General features: G+C 42.2%; 1 protein-coding gene across 8 annotated transcripts in view; it reads right to left on the bottom strand.

The window, feature by feature from the left end:
- The window catches only part of CSGALNACT1 (chondroitin sulfate N-acetylgalactosaminyltransferase 1), a 305,085-nt gene that overhangs the window by 19,340 nt on the left and 268,892 nt on the right, over positions 1–16,853 (bottom strand). For all 8 annotated transcript variants that reach the window (XM_053916678.2, XM_053916677.2, XM_024578924.3 and 5 more), the window contains one exon: positions 10,533–10,634. In XM_053916678.2, the coding sequence (XP_053772653.1) occupies positions 10,533–10,634 (102 nt within the window). The remainder of the gene's footprint in view (positions 1–10,532; positions 10,635–16,853) is intronic.

The raw sequence follows: 16,853 nt of genomic DNA, 5'->3' as shown, positions 1-16,853 counted from the left end.
AGCTTCTCCTTCAATTCCTGTCTTATGGAATACGTCTGGTGTATGGGGACTCCTCCCAGTTACATACAACCATTCTGATAGAGGTTATAATGACCCGGGAAAGCACAGTTTCTACTAGACATTTAATTTCTCTAACTGACTTGCATTTCCCAGAACTGCTGGATTAAAAATGATAAAAGATCTTGCTGTCCAATATGATTTATTCTAACACAGACTTCTTCCCATCATTGCAAGGAAATTGTGTTAATGTGGGACTTCCCACAATAGCCCTTCATTTTAAAAAAGCACTTCAAATTTACATACAAACCAGTATTATATTCAATATGTAATTTATAATTTTAAATCTAACAGCCCTAAATATTGAACTCGCTTATGAGTTCTATTTACTGAAGACATTTGAATACAGTAAAGAATTAAAAGTAGGCACTTTAAACAATCAATTTGGAATTTTCTAGATTGTGAGCTTATATAAGCCTGCTTATACAACTGTTTTAACAAGTTTCTTTTGAAAAGATAAACAACCAACCAACCATTAGCTGGACTAACTAAGTAAGGAAATGAGAACTCACATTAATAAAATTATAAACAAAAGAGGAGACATCGTAACTGGTAACACAGCAACACAAAGTATCATGAAAGACTACTATGTATAATTATATGGTAACAAATTATATAACTTATTAAAAAATGAACAAATTCATGAAACAGACAAGTTACCAAGACTGAATCATGAATAGAGAAATCTGAATACATCAATAATGGGCAAGCAGATTAAATCAGTAATCAAAAATCTCCTAAAAAATAAAAGCCCAGGATCAGTGGCTTCACTGGTGAATCCCACCAAACTTTTAAAGATAAATTAATCCCAATCCTTCTCAAACTCTTGCAAAATATTGAAGAGGGAAGATCACTTCCAAACTCATTTTACAAGGCCAGCCTTATACCAAAGCCAGACAAGGAAATTACAAGAAAAGAAAATTACAGGCCAATATCCCTGGTGAATACAGATGCAAAAGTCTTCAACAAAAGAGAGCAAACTGAATTCAAGAGCACGTTAAAAGGATCATACACCGGTGTGGCTCAGTGGGTTGAGCGCGGGCTTCGAAATTGCCAGTTAGATTCCCAGTCAGGGCACATGCCTGGGTTGCAGCCAGGTCCCCAGTGGGGGCCATGTGACAGGCAACCACACACTGATGTTTCTCTCCTTCTCTTTCTCCCTCCCTTCCTCTCTCTCTAAAAATAAATAAATAAAATCCTAAAAAAAAAAAAAAGGATCATACATCACGATCAAGTGGGATTCACCCCTGAGAGGCAAGGATGACTCAGTAATCTGCATGTTAACAACTATAATATACCACATTAACAGAATGAAGAATAAAATCATGTGATCATTTTAACAGGTGCAGATAAAGCATTTGAAAAATTCAACATCTTTCATGACAAAAACTCTCAAAATATTAGGTATATAAGGAATGTACCTCAACATCAGGCCAGGTATGACAAGCCCACAGCTAACATCACTCTCAGTGTGAGAAGTTAAAGCCTTTCCTCTAAAATCAGGACCAAGACAAGGGTGCCCACTCTCACCACTCCCATTCAGCATAGTCCTGAAAGTCCCAGCCAGAGCAGTCAGGCAATAAAAATCAATAAAAGGTACCCAAATAGAAAAGGATTGTAAAATTGTCTTTGTTTGCAGATGACATGATCCCATATATTGAAAATCCTAAAGACTCCATGAAAACTGCTAGAACTAATCAGCAAATTTAGCAAAATTGCAGGATAAAAAAATAACACGAACATCAATTGCGTTTCTCCACACAATGAGCTATCTGAAAGAGAAAGTAAGAGAGGGCCCCACTTACGATGACACGGAGAACAACAGAATGAAAAGGAGTGACGTGCTGATAGATGGTGCCACGTGGACGAACCTCAAAACATTGAGCTGAGAGGAAGCCAGATGCCGAAGGTCACATGTGATACGATTCCATTTATATGAAATGCGTAGAATAGGGTAAATCCATATTTTTTAAATGCTTTTTCTGTGTGTATGAAGACGGCCATGTGGTTTTGTGTATTACGCTGATTGATTTTTGTTGAGTCAATCTGGCTTTCCTAGGATAAATCTCACTTGACCTTGGAGTGTGATCCTTTTTCTCTGTGGCTGGATTCAGTTTGCTAATGTTTTGTTGCAGATTTTGCATCTAATATTTATGAGAGATACTGGCCTGCAGTTTTTTCCTTGTTATGTCTTTTTTCATTTGGTTTTTCATTAGGGCTGACATACAATGTTGTATCAGTTTCATGGAGTGAGATGGGAAGTGTTCCCTCTTCTATACTTTGACAGTTTGTCAAGCGTTGGCATTAATTCATCTTTAATGATTGGTAGAAATCAGCAGTGGAGTGATTTTAGCTGGGCTTTTCTTTGTGGGAAGTTTTTTATTACTATTTCATTCTACTCATTTGTTATCTTATTAAAATTATATCTTTATAGCCTTATCCAGGTGGCTCAGTTGGTTGGAGTGTTGTCCCATACACCAAAAGGTTGCAGGTTCAATCCCTAGTCAGGGCACATACCTAGGTTGTGGGTTTGATCCCCAGTTGGGGCACGTACAGGAGGCAACCAATCGATGTTTTTCTCACATCAATGTTTCTGTTTCTCTCTCTCTCTCTCTCTCTCTCTCTCTCTCTCCCCACCCCACCCCCTCTCTAAAATCAATAAACATAGCTTCAGGTGAGTATTAAAAAATAAAAATAAAAAACAAAGTGATATCTTTATACATGTGTGTATCGATATAGATTTATTGCTTTATGCAGTTAGCTTTTAAATCATGTAGGAAAAAATACCATATTTTATATTCCCCAATGTCGTTACTTTTACTTCCAGTCTTTATTTCTTCACGTGGATTTTAGTTTGTGTTTAGTGTCTTTTCATTTCAGACTCAAGGACCCCTTTTCATAGCATGTTCACTAGTGCTGAAGTCTTGGTACTTACTTCTCTGAGGATGTCTTAATTTCTCTTTTAAGTTTGATGGATGGTTTTGCTGCATGCAGATTTCTTGGTTGAGTTGTTCGTCTTTCAGCATTTTGAATACGCCATCCATCCGCTCTTGGCCTCCACTGTTTCTGAGGAGAAGTCAGCTATTAATCTTATTAAGGATCCTTTTGTTAAATTGGAGGAGTTTGGGGCCATTACTCTTAAATATTTTTTCTGCCCCTTTCTCTCTCTCCTCTCTCTGGGAGTCCCGTTATGTCTTTGCTGGCATTCTTGATGATATTCTACCAGTCTCTAAGGTTTGTTGATTTTCTTCATAGGTATTTTTTTAATTTTTGTTTCTCAAACTAGATCATATCATGGACCCATTTTAAAGTTCCTTGATTCTTACTCTTGCCTGTTCAAACCTGAAATAAGCACCCTCCCCACCAATTACATTTTTTATGTTAGTTATTTTAGTTCTCAACTCCAGAATTTCTATTTGGCTTAAAAAAAAAAAAACAAAAAACTTCTAGGTCTTTATTTGGTGACACATGGTTCTATTTGGTGAGATGTGGTTCTCATAATTTTCTTTAAATAGTTCTCTAAATATGGTCTCTTTTAATTCTTTGAACATTTTTAATACAGTGATTTAAAGTCTTTGTCTAGTCCGTCTAAAACCTGGGTTGCCTCAGAGACAATTTCTAGTGATCAGTTTTTTTCCTGTGCGTGAATCATATGTTTTGTTTCTTTGTATGCCTCATAATTATTAAAAACTGAACATCTTAAATAATGTAACGTGGCAACCCCGGAAATCAGAATCTCCCCAGGGTTTGTTGTTGCAGTTTTTTATTTGTTTCGTGACTTTCATAAATAATGCTATTATGTGTGACCACTTAGTATTAAACTAATGATTAGAAAGAGATTTCCTTTAATGCCTGGAACCAGTAAGCCTTTAAGTCTTTGCTGAGGGACTCTGTATGCGTGTTGGGATATGCCATGAACACTCCACCAGGCAGGTGACGACTTAACCTTAGTCTTCCTTCCTTCGTGTACAGAGCCCCAGGGTCATCCAGAGGTGAAACGTAAGGGCCTGCTCAGGTCTTTCCTAAGTAAGAGCACAGCCCTGGACCTGTGTCTGCCCTTCCAGGTCCCCGGAAATGTACTGGAGCACTTTAAGCCCCTGCAAAGATCTCACTCCCCAGCTTCACCTTTTAAGCTTTTTGATTAGTCTGTTGTTTGCCCCAACTCTTACCTACCACTGCAGGCAGCCACAAAGTTACAGGCTCTCTCTATTTTTTTTTTTTTTTTTTACAAATAGCCCCCAGAGAAAAGGCTCTTTCTACTGGAGAGCTCTGAATCAAGTGAAATAAAGACAACCTTGTAAGTGGAGTCTTCAAGAGACCCCAGACAGGTCTAATAATGACAGTTCTTGGGAATAATGCCTGAAAGGAGCTTTAGCCCGTTCTGGCCCCTGGTGGCTGCCAGGCTGTGGCTCTTGCTGTGCTTGAGGGCTGTTGGATTCCAAGGCTACCGAAGAGCAGAAGCGAGTGGGGGAACAGGGCAAGTTAAAGCTCCACAGAGCCCCCTGTTCACAACAAAATTGGACAAGCTTTTCATTTTCCTAGGATAAACACTTTACAGATTATTGCAAGCTTTGTTTAATTTCCAGAGTTCTTAGAAAGCTGACCCCGACCATTTTAAAGAAGTTTCTCATTGCTTATACGGAGGAGAGTGTTTGCATAGGCCTTTAATTCACCGTTTCATTGACGTCACATTTCTTTCTTTTAACTGTTGCTTTATATTCTATTGCATGAACTTCATATCATTTAATTTTTTTCATAATATACTTTCACAATATATTTATATGGGAAATTGTTGAATCTTCGGAAATGTAAGAATAGTGCAAGTACCCACACACCCCTCACCTAGCTAGATTCGCCAGGTGTTAACGACAGCCACATGTCCTTCCTCTGAACCATCTGAGAGTTGGGTGCAGAGGTCAGGGCAGCTTTACTCTCAAAGACGAGTTATCTCTCAAGAACCCTGACACTCTCCTATATGACCTTATAATGATCACACTCAGGCTAGTTAACATGGCCACAAAACTTTAATCTGTGTGCCGCATTCAAATCCCCCAGAGAAGTGAGAATGCCTGAAAACACAGGCACAGCTCCGTAAAGAGCCGGAACGCCATGCGGAATCATGCCAAGCGTCGTCTCTAGCCAGCGCTGGAGGAGGCGGCCACAGGCCTGCGTGCTGCTGCTGTCGTGTGTGAGTAGCTTCCGAGGGTGCGAGATGCCTCATCTGCTGGGGAGGGGTTCGCTGTGTTGCTTTCTTCATGTTAGCAGGTGGGATTATCTAAAAGTTCCTCATTCAGGAACAGATTCAATGAAGCAACAATTCTGCCAAATTTCAGAAACAAATCAAAACCAAACAGAATAAAACCTTCCCCCCAAATTTCCTTCTGGGATGTCCTGATAAAAAGTTCCTGAGGGTACATGTCAAACAATACCTTCGAAGAGGCGTGGCATGCTGACACACCCATGGCAAGGCAGGTACCACACACACACACACACACACACCCATGTGCGTGCACACACACAAACCCTCTCTGATGTCCCACAATTGCGATGGCAGGACAGTGCCTCATTTCTAGTGCCTCAGTCTCAGCATGAGTCCTCTAAAAGATGCCTTTGTGACCTCGTGACTGAATAAAGGTGAACTCGCAATGTGGTAAATGTCAGCTCATGCCAACTCATTCACCAGTCACAATTTTTAAAATATAATTTCCTAATACAGCAGGTCCCCATATAACGTTATGGTCCATGTCATTTTGTTATAAAGTTGATGAAATGCTGTGGGAACTTACCTCTTGTTTGTATCAATTAGCCTATGGTAAAAGTGGTTTCATTATACACTGTTTCACTTAAAGTCACAAAACCTCTCAATGACATTAAATGAGGAGTTATTGTTGGGAACCGCCCTGCCTGGTTTCACAAGCTGTAAACCCCCATGGCTAAGGCTGAGTCAGAGACCTTGGGGCCATAAGCCACTAAGGAGACAAAGCTTATCTCCCTGGCAGGGGCGCCACCTCTGCCCACTTTACTTTACCCTGCTTGGCCCTGAGTTTGACCAGTTAGCCAATGACGGGTAAGATTACTCAAGGGAGGGACGACCTAAGACAGGCATGGTCACAAAGAGGCCCACAGGGAAGGACTTGGGGGGCTATAGAAAAAGGGGTGATGGACCCTCCCCCCTCAGCTTTGACATAGCCCGAGTCCTCATTCTGTCTGCAAGAAGTCTCCTAATCTCTTGGCTGCCTTACTTCCCCTGCCTGATTTAAGCTTGAAACAATGCCAGAAGTAGGTGGGGCCCTGTGCTGGAAAGGGCAGACTCCCCGGGGGCAATCAGGCCTAAGAAAGAATGCATAAAATCCTGTGAAACCTGCTTTGCTAATACCCTCAATTTAAATGATAAGGGTCCAAGCCTGAAATGAGTTTGTTTCCCTAAGTCTTATAGTCCTTTAGCTAACTGATCCTGACTCAGAATAAGCCCTCAGAGTTCTTTGTTATCTATTGTTTGATCCTTACTGCCTATGACTGATGAGCTTTACCTGTATTCCTGTGCAAACTGAACCCAATACAAGCCCATTGAGGAAAAGGCTCTTGGCCCTTCTCCTTTGAGAGATCAGCCACCTTTTCTCCCCAAGCAGATCATGTCTTGGTAGACTTATTCTCATCCGTGGTGGCTGGGGGGAGGGGGGCCCTGCGGGCAGAGCCCCCCCCACAAGTTACTGTACACGGCTCCAAGCAAATGTCTACCTAAGCCAGCATTTCTCAGAGTGGGAGCCATGGACCACCCACTTCAACATGTGGAACTCATTCTGAGTGTTGGCTCCCAAGGTTCATCTCAGCCCATTGACTCAGGATTTCTGGGGTCGGATCCCAGGAACGTGCATTTTAAAAAGCATCCCAGGTTACACAAAGCACATTTATATTTGAGAACCACTGAGCGAGGCTTTAACCTGAGATTAACTGAAGCTTCATGGGGAAAATTCTGTGGAATATGAATCAGCTATTGCAAACTGGTCTGTACTGTTTTCCATGGCAGCGGCTTTTAAACATTTTGACCAAAGCCCTTACAACGGAATGTATTATATATTATGAACAGAACACAAACAGAAATTAAAATTTCATGAAACAATATTTATCCTTACATACTTGTGATGCATTCTGATATATTTTATCCACTCTCGTTCAATTTTTAAAAACACTGAACATAACTCCCTGAATCTATTTCACAATCCTCTAATGAATCACAAACTACAGTTTGCAAAGCACTGATCTCCAGCAAGCCACTGAAAAGCAAAGCTCAACTGAGGGGGCACAAACCAAGGGAGTGAAATATCACACATAGTCATCAAATGAGATTTGTAAAAGATACTCTTAAAATATGTACATTTAGCTGGATTTAGAACAGTTTAATCATGATACTGATATCCAAACAAAAAAAATTTCATTTAGCCGGATTTCAAATCTTATTACTGCCAACTAACAATTAAGGGTTTTAGGATGGAGCACACTGGAGTGGAAACTGGGTGCAATCTTAAGACCGGGAGTCCTGGTAAATTCACAGACGAGGCTGAGAACCTGGCTCTGCCGTGTGGCAGAGACGGCAGCCTGAGGAACAACCTTGCTAAGCCCCAGTTGTTTTTATCTATGAAATGGGGCCCGTGACAGCACCTATCGCGTGAGGTTGCTATGCATATTAAATAAGACCATCCACATAAATCATAATTGATGTTCAAAGATAAGATGCATTTGAACAGGAGTTATACTATCTTAAAATAATGATAAAATGATTAAATGGAGCTCCTTATCTAAGTTTTCATTTAGATTTGTACCATGTGTACAAATTTACTGGATACCTGGTATTATATTTCTCTGGATAAACACTGAACAGTTTCCGGATAAGGCACTCTGCTAAGTGCCGGAGTCACGAAGGAGCATGTGATATGGTACCACTTATTAAGCAGCTTGTCACCTAGTTAGGGCAATCGTAAGAAATGTGAATACCAAATCATATGCCAAGTGCCAAATAGAACAGGTGCTTAAAGGGACTATAGTTCAGAGAGTAGAGGACTGGAGGTCAGGAAGAGCTCTAGAAGTTGGGCCCCAGGTAGGGATGGAAGGGTGGGGGGGCGTTGAGTAAGTAGAAAGGAGGGTGAAGAAAACATCAAGTGGAAGAGAATAATGGGAGCAAAGACAAGGGGGCCAACTATGCCCCCAGTTTGGATGGGCACAGTAAGTCACCAAGACTGAGTTAGAAGTAAGAGCCAGTTTGGGTACCAGGCCCAGGCAATGGGAATTTGATTCAGTCCAGCTGCAGAGGTGGGGCATTCCTAGGAGAGGTGGCCTGATCAAAACGACACAATGGAGGGGGTAGGACATGTCTCAAGGCAGCAGTGACATCGACGCTGCCGTTATCACTAGTTAACAGAATGAGGACACCAACGCAAAAGATGGGGTTCCAATAAATGTTGCCAAAGTTGCTGTGGTGCCTCTTTAGGGCGCTGATCTCTAGCACAGAGTTCTCCATGCGAAGTTTTAAGTAAGTGCTCCCTATCCTCAAGTGATTTTCTTGTTCAGATTCTAGTCATTCTTTGCTTATAAACCAACCTCTGATTGAGAATCAGCTAGCCGGGTAATTTGATATGGAAAAGCATGCCTTGATAATGAGAGTCCTAGAGCATTCTAGTCACTACAAAGGGTATTTCCCGTAACGATGACTAAACCGGCTACTCATCCACCAGACTTGTGTAAACTTGGTTCTATGTATGTATCAGCAAATGTCTGGCCATCCTTTAATGTCGTGGGAAAGTGCCAGACCCAACAGGACTGAGCTTCTCGATCCTGGCTGAACTTTAGGGACACCTGGATAGCTACTTAAAAATACCTCGGAATGGGCAGCCAGCTGCAGTCAAGGCCTCTCGTGGGCAGCCCCTGGGGTGGACCGCCACTTTCTCAGACAATGGCTTTCGATTCTGGCTGCGTGTTGGAATCACCTGGGAAACTTTAAAAAGATCCGTGCCCAGGGATGGGCACCTCCAGAGAGGTTAGAAAGTATCCTCTACGCAGAGGACGTGAATTCTGACAACGCATGCGCCTCATCCGCAAGCGGAGATGAAGAGGACATCGCAATGCATCGTAGTCGAGAGGGTTCTACTTCACTTACATTTAGGATACTCAACTATTTTACTCTTTGATTTCCCGTCAACAAAGGCCATAGCTTTAAGCTGTCACTAGTTTTAAACTCTTAAGTCCTAACTGATTGAAAACAGAGGTCAGCCAACTTTCTCCGGGAAGGACAAGAGAGTAGAGAGCTTAGGCTGCAAGTCACACAGTCTCTGTCCCAACCACTGAACTCCGCAGGTGTGCCGCAAAGCCACCCTAAATAACACGCAAACAAACGAGCATGCCTGCATTCCAATCAACACGTCTTCACCAAAAGAAGCGGTGGACGGAATTTGGCTAGTGGACTGCCTCAGAATGTTTGAATGATTATAATTAGCATTCTGATCTTATGCCCATTGATACAAAATTAGTAACAAAGCATGAAAATAAACGCCAAAAGTGCGTTCCATCTTGGAATCTTAGCCTTTGACTATCTTATTACCATTTACCGGAAGTTCAACAGAAGCCCTGTTTGTATCTAGACCTTATGTACCTCTTCAGACTCTCTGCCACTGAGGACTACTGACCCCCCTCCAAGCTTCACTTATGGAGGGGCTACCACCCCCACACCCCCAACCCCGATCACTCAACCAAAATTCTGCAAACCTCCTTGGCAAACCCCAGGGGAGCATGGCAGCACCATCCCAGCTTCCTCCCTAGTAGAAAATGCCTCAGATATTTATCAAATACTTGTGTGTTTGTTGTAGTAGGAAAAAATCCATCTCTGCTGGCTGTGGATGCATTTCTTTCCCCATACAACTCATCAGTGGGGTATAAATATACAACCCTGAGTCTAACCTTTTGGTTAAGTCATTTCTGTTCCACCGGGTAGATTTAACTAAGTGTCCTGCCATCACTTCTGACTTCCTCCAATCTCTCAAAACGGATAGTGAATGAAAGTCAGGGGGAGGCCATTTGCTGAGTGGATATCACTCTTAGCCTGACAAGCTGTGGCCGAGACAGAGCCACCGCACAGCGGCGCTGGTCCTGGTTTCCGCTCTGGCACAAAGGCCCCAAACTTGCAGTGTTAAGAGTGAAGACGTCCAGTGATGCAGAAGCCTGGAGTGGCCTGTCCCCTACCCTTGTGCTCAGGGCAGTTTATCCAAAAGTCACTATGGACACCATGCCCACTGAGGACCAGCATCAGGCAGCAGGTCTCCTGGGGAGAGAGGGGGCAGAATTCTCCCTACACATGCTCAGCAGCAAGCCAATCTCGCAGCTGACCCACAGCGTTAAGGAAAAAACAAAGAAACTACAGCAGGAGTCTCAGCCGGGGATGAGCTTAGGTGCCAGGATGCCGGGTCACGGCTCCACATCGTACTTACTTGGAAGTGTTTTCAAGTATTCCCTTGACCTCATTCATGTCTTCTTTCCCAAAGTAAACAACGGTGAGATGAATTCTCCCATCCTGCTGGATGCACGTCTCCCTAGAAAGCAGAGCACATGTACGTCTGGACCTGTTTTCCCAACAACGGGAAAGGCCCAAACAAATACCGATTTTGTAGAGGGTACAAGGGTTTGAAGCTAACTGAGTGACTTGCCAGGAGGGCCGAAATGGGGTAAATACAAATTACCTGTATTTGCATTTATCTTACCAAGAAACAGTGAAATTTAAATGGGCGGACCTAGAAAATGAAAACTCAGAGACCACACTTCCAATCTGCCGTAGGCGGCACACATCGGGACCACCCAGTGTCAGGAGAAGGGCACTGATCGGGCCCCCTTTGCCGATTGAAGTCTATGATGTAAAGAACACACACGTTCTATTGTACAGATGAGCAAGCTAAAGTCCAGAGAGGGCAAGACTAGAATCCTTGTCTGTGACTTTTCTCGTGTGCCAAACTGTCTTACAGACCGGATGCGTAAAGGTAGAGAGACATTCTTTCCTGTAAGACTGTAGAAACCCTTGGTGACACCGGGGCGAGGCGTGATAAAGCAGAAACACAGCTGCTGTCTCTCACCCTCCCCAAGCAGACACGGTTACCTTCGGTACGTCCCCACATCTCCTCTCTGCGACTCTGATTGTCCCAGGCACCTGACACTTCATGCTGCAGGGTCCCAACAGCCCTCCCAGCTCTGGCCTTGGATTGGTCTACACCTACTTTCCCCAGCAAAGCTGATGTTAATTAGCCATGTCCTGTGCTCTCAACAGTAACCCCTAGCTAGTGTGGTACGATCCGCTGCTGTGTGTGTGATATGTGTGTGCACATATATGCAGACATGTGTATGTGCGTATATATGTAAATATATGCAATAAACGTGTTTATGTGCATGTATCTGTGTATAAATACGTATATGTATGTGTGTGCATAATTTTTATAGGTGTTTTCTGGAAGCCTATTAATGGAAATATTCTACTGGTGAGATGACATTTTGTGATGTTTTGATAGTTTGCATGTCCTTCCATTTTATTGCTTTTGTCACTACGTTAGCTACTTTCCTTAGCCCCCCCAAAATGATCCACATCATAGCTTTCCGGAAAGCCCTGAGCTCTGACTGCAGAGGCCAGTTCATTCAAAGCGCTTTATAATTACATCAAAAGGAGTGATTGTCTAGCCAGGATAGCTGGGAGAAGTCCAAAGAAATAGATGATATAGTTCCCGACCTCAGAAAACTTACACAAGAAATAAAACGAGCTCAGATAAAGGAAGGACACCTCATGGCACTGATACAAATTAAAGAGAATTCAGAAAGCACAGGAAATTTGTTGGGTGGGGGCCTTGAAGGATGGGCAGGATTGAAAAAGGTAGAGGGGAGGACAAGGAGAGTCCATGGGGAAGAAATATGAGGGAAGATTACATTGACTCCGGGCAGGGGGCATGCAGGGCTCTCCCTGCTCACAGGCTTGGTTCTGAGAGTTCTGTTTATTTCCTGCTGGAGAAAGGTAAGAGCCACCTCTGAAATTTAGACTGATGGCAGAGCTCTTAAAAGCAGATAAGGGACCAAAAACAAATGCCCGGGATGTGACAATGTGCTTCAAACTGAGAGCTCCTTCAGAGCCCCAGTCCCTGCAGACTGAATTGTCACCTACCGACAATAAAATTCTCTGTGCATAAACGATCCCTTTTGCGCACTTGCCAGGTAGAATAAAAGAAAACACACAGCACCAAGCTCCTGAAAAACTGCTTTCAAATGATGTGTGCAATTGCAAAAAATCCACCCCAGAATCATTACAGGCGTCACCCACTGAGCCTGAATAAAAAAGTATTCTTGGTTTTTTTTTTCCCTAGGAATATCTTTGCTGGCATTTTAAAATTCATTCAAGCACTTCCTGTTTTCAAGGAATGAAATAGATACATTGGACCTTGACTCTGCATTCACCAGCTGAGGCTTCCCCAAAAGCAGAGCAGAATTTGCTCAGAGGTCCAGTCCAGGGTTCCATTCCATTCATTCATTTCTTCCTTCCTTCATTCAACAAACAATAACCAAACAAACAACATACCATGTGCTAAATACTCTACCAGGGTACCAGCTTAAAAAATAAGAATTTCTGCCCTTGAGAATTTCTCCATATTATGCGTGACTGAAACTGTCTGTAATATAATAAACAAATACTCAATGAGAGAATGAGCGGCGTGCTATGGAAACATCCCTATCTGTCTGAATGGTCTTGTAATGCTTGTATTTTTCAAGGGAGTTCTCCCTAGACTCCATCCCAACGACGTGAATGAGAAGGAGTGTGTATGTGGGTTACTGTGTACATGAAGCTATCTGTGTTTTGCTCTAATTATTTGCACCTGGACACAGCCTGCCTGGATCCCTCAAGCGAACTTTGTTGTGCAAAGCATTAGTCTAGCTGCATCAGCTTTAAAAAGAGTAATAATGTACAGTCCCTGTTGGGGAGCCAACCATCCAGTTCGCCTGGGGCTCTCCAGGTTTTAGCGCTGAAAGTCCACATCCCGGGAAGCTCCTCAGTCCCAGGCAACCTGGGACAACCGGTCACCCTGCCTGCCTCAGGGACTTCTCAGTGTATTGGAAGACATGGACAGTTGAAGCGCTATCTTACAAGGCAGGATGGAATAACTTCAATGACAGTAGGGAGGTCTATACAGGGTATTTACCTTTTAAAATATAATGTTTTCAAAAATTAATTTCAAACAGTGATCATTGCAAATCATGTATCAAAAATGTGGAAAAGAGCAAAAGTCTTGTTACCAATAAATGAATCAGGAAAGGGACATACTCTTCTGCCTTAAACGTCACAAAAAAGAGGCCAAGAAAAGAAATGGAAGATCCTGTTTTAGCGGCATGTGGCTCCCAGAGGAGCTAGAAAAGCAGGGTTGGAAGAAGGCAGCCTGGGGGAACGGCTGGTCTGGGGAGAGACAGGAGTCCCAGCTCCCACTGCAGGGTCTCGGCACAGGAAGAGCCACAGTGGACATTTGGTCTCTCCACATCACATGGAAAGTTGAGAAGGAAGGAAGAACTAACCTGATTATGCTGTGTGAAGTAACCACTGCATAAAAGGTAGACTTGGCAGAACCAAAGGACAACAGACCATCACACTGAGTCAAGATCTCTCCTAAGAGCAGGAAGAGAAGAAGGGATGAGAGATGCTAATAGTCAGATGAAGTATCTTAGTCATGTTGTCTGCCCTTGACACACTCGACGAACCTCTAAGGGAGCCAAACCCTTACCATTTCTCTTCTTTTTGACTCGTGGGAGTTTTCCAGAGAGCTGCTGAAGACAACAGTAAATGAGATGAGAAGGAAGCAAGTGGGGCTGATTCTCTCTGATGTTCCAGGCCTCAGTCCTTACCTGAGGGCGCCTTCTGAGGGCCCAATAAGCTACCTCTCAGGGAAAAGATCCCTCCGCTATCAGGCAGAGCGAGCCTGGGGCCGCTCACGGGTCCATCCCGGGACTTGGAAGAGCCACAGGAACAGGAAACCTCCAAGGAGGGCTGCACAAAGCCTCAGCCAAGTTCCTGCTCTCCTCTACTTGATCTCTCAAACTACAAATGGAGTAAACAGAGCGATGAATACCCTGTCCTCAGAATATAGGTAGGAGTGGGGCGCAAACAGTTCTGTCAAGACACAGAGGTAGCCGAGAAGAATCCACCCCTACGTCAGAGCAAACGCTCTGGGTGGCCTCTGTGTGCGATAAGAAGATGGATGAAGACAAACATCACAGCTACCACATTTCAAAAATAACAACCAAATTAAAGGGAGAAAGAGAAAGAGAATTAAGAAAGCAATAGTGTTCAAAAACCCAATGAAAAACCTAGTCTGAAGGAAAATACAACTCGAACAGAAGAAAATGTCTCACAAATGTTTCACACTTTCTTAATAAAATGTGAGGTCAATTTTTAAAAGTTCAAACAAGAGCACTAGCTGGTGTAGGTCAGTTGATTAGGCATCATCCAGCAAACCAGAAGGTCACTGGTTCAATTCCTGGTCAGGGCACATGCCTGGGTTGCAGGTTCGGTCCCCAGTCAGGGTGCACATGAGAGACAACTTATCAATATTTCTCTCTCACATAGAATTTCTCTCCTCCTCTCCTTCCCTTCCCCTATCTATAAAATAAAAAAAATAAAATTTAAAATGTTCAAAGAGGTCCTGACTGGTGTAGCTCAGTGGATTGAGCATGGGCCTGTGAACCAAAAGGTCACCAGTTCAATTACCACTCAGGGCACATGCCTGGGTTGCAGGCCAGGTCCTCAGTAGGGGGCGCACGAGAAGCAACCACACATAGATGTTTCTCTCCCTCTTTCTCCCTCCCTTCTCTTCTCTCTAAAAATAAATAAATAGAATCTTTTAAAAAAATGTTCAAAGAAGAAATGACAAAAACAACAGATTACGCTTCACAGGCACATTCTATGCCCAGAAAATACACTGATAAACAAAACAAACAGAAGTAATAATTTAAAATACTAGGGTACAGAATAGATATATCTGAAAACCAAATTCCTCACATAAAAGAAAGGCTTATGTGAAATCAGATAAAAGACAACGGAACTAAAAATAGAGAGTAGCTAAAAAATTTGAGAAGACCTGAGAATATACAATTGTGTCTATGAAACAGAGAATCCAACAACAACAAAAACAAAAAAACAGGAGAAGTACTCAAAATTAGAACAGCAAAAATAGTTCCCTAAAATGAAAATACCACCAAGCAAAAAACGGTAACTGAATTACAGGAAAATCTGAGAGAGAACAATAGGCGCTGAGATGAGCCATATCCTGATTGAGGTACTATTGTATGATTCAAGACAAAAGAAGGAATTCTTTGGGCATGCAGGCACATGTAAGTCACTTTCAGGAGAGACAAAATGAAGTTGTCCGAGCACTTCTCCTTGGTACCAGCAGGTGCCAGAAGAATGTTTGCAAACTCCTGAGGAAAGAAAGTGTCCCCCAAGAATTGTAAGTACTGCCAAGTTATACTTAAACTACCAAGACAATAAGTAGACCTTCTACTCTCAAGAACTTATGATCCAGCCCTGGCTGGTGTGGCTCAGTGGATTGAGCGCCAGCCCGCGAACCAAAGGGTCGCCAGTTCGATTCCCAGTCAGGGCACATGCCTGGGTTGTGGGCCGGGTCCCCAGTAGGGGATGTGCAAAACACTTTGATGTTTCCCTCCATCTCTATCTCCCTCCATTTCCCTCTCTCTAAAAATAAATAGATAAGTAAATTCTTTTTAAAAAAGAAAAGAACTTACGATTCTTCTTGAAAAAATTTCTTGACCATGAAATATAGCCAACCAAGGCCTCAGAAATGAGGAAGCTGTTGTCAGAGGGCTGATAATAAATACACTAAATCCACTGAAGTGTCAGAATGGTGGTGATAAAACAGAATGCAATGTTTGCAAACCCTGACAAGGTAAAAATAACAGATAACTAACAAAATTGGAAAACGGGACATAGGGAAGGGAGAAAGTAAAACTGTGCTAATTTCCTCTTCTTATTGTAATTTTCCAATCAATCCAGTCTAATATTAAAATGCGTGGTAAAACAACACATAATAATTCCAACTTTCTGTCTTACAAAATCACTTTTTTAACTTTAGAGGTATCTCTCAGGACCTAATATTTCTTATAGTTGAGGAACATTTTTTTAAAGATCAGCAATTTCTCCTGTTATCCTTCAGATTCTCTTCTACAAATTTAAGTAAGGTAAAATTCAATTCTTAAATTGAAAATAGAATACACAGTATATCTCTTGTTGTATTAAAGTATCCCTAGCCAGTTCTTATATCTGCAAATATACAAAGAAAGATTCCTAGAACAGCATTCAATTATTAACAATGATTCATTTTAGGAGGCGGGGTCAGGAGTGAATTTTTAAATAACTTAACCCTTATTGTGTTCTCTATTGCTGAAACGCCTTATAATAGCCACGTATCACTTTTAAAAACTACAAAGTCAGGTTTAAATTATAAAAGCCAAAAACTCCTGTCATTGAATTTTTAAACGAAACATATAGTAACTATATAAACATTTATAAAACAGAGAATCCAAAAGAAGGGAATAAATTACCCATCATGCCATCTTCAGTGCCTAGCAGTTAATAATTTCCAGTCTTGGGATGGAAAGGACTTCATCAAGACAACATCAAATATTTAATAAATAGTCCCTTATATTCTCTCCCAATACTTTTTATGGTCATATTAATTGCATTTAAATACTTAATTGACCCGAGTTTACTTTGGGTTTTG

This window comes from Desmodus rotundus, chromosome 13 (assembly GCF_022682495.2).
Source record: "Desmodus rotundus isolate HL8 chromosome 13, HLdesRot8A.1, whole genome shotgun sequence".
Taxonomy (NCBI): domain Eukaryota; kingdom Metazoa; phylum Chordata; class Mammalia; order Chiroptera; family Phyllostomidae; genus Desmodus; species Desmodus rotundus.
The sequence above is the reverse complement of the archived record's forward strand: the minus strand, read 5'-3'. Positions and strand labels throughout refer to the sequence as shown.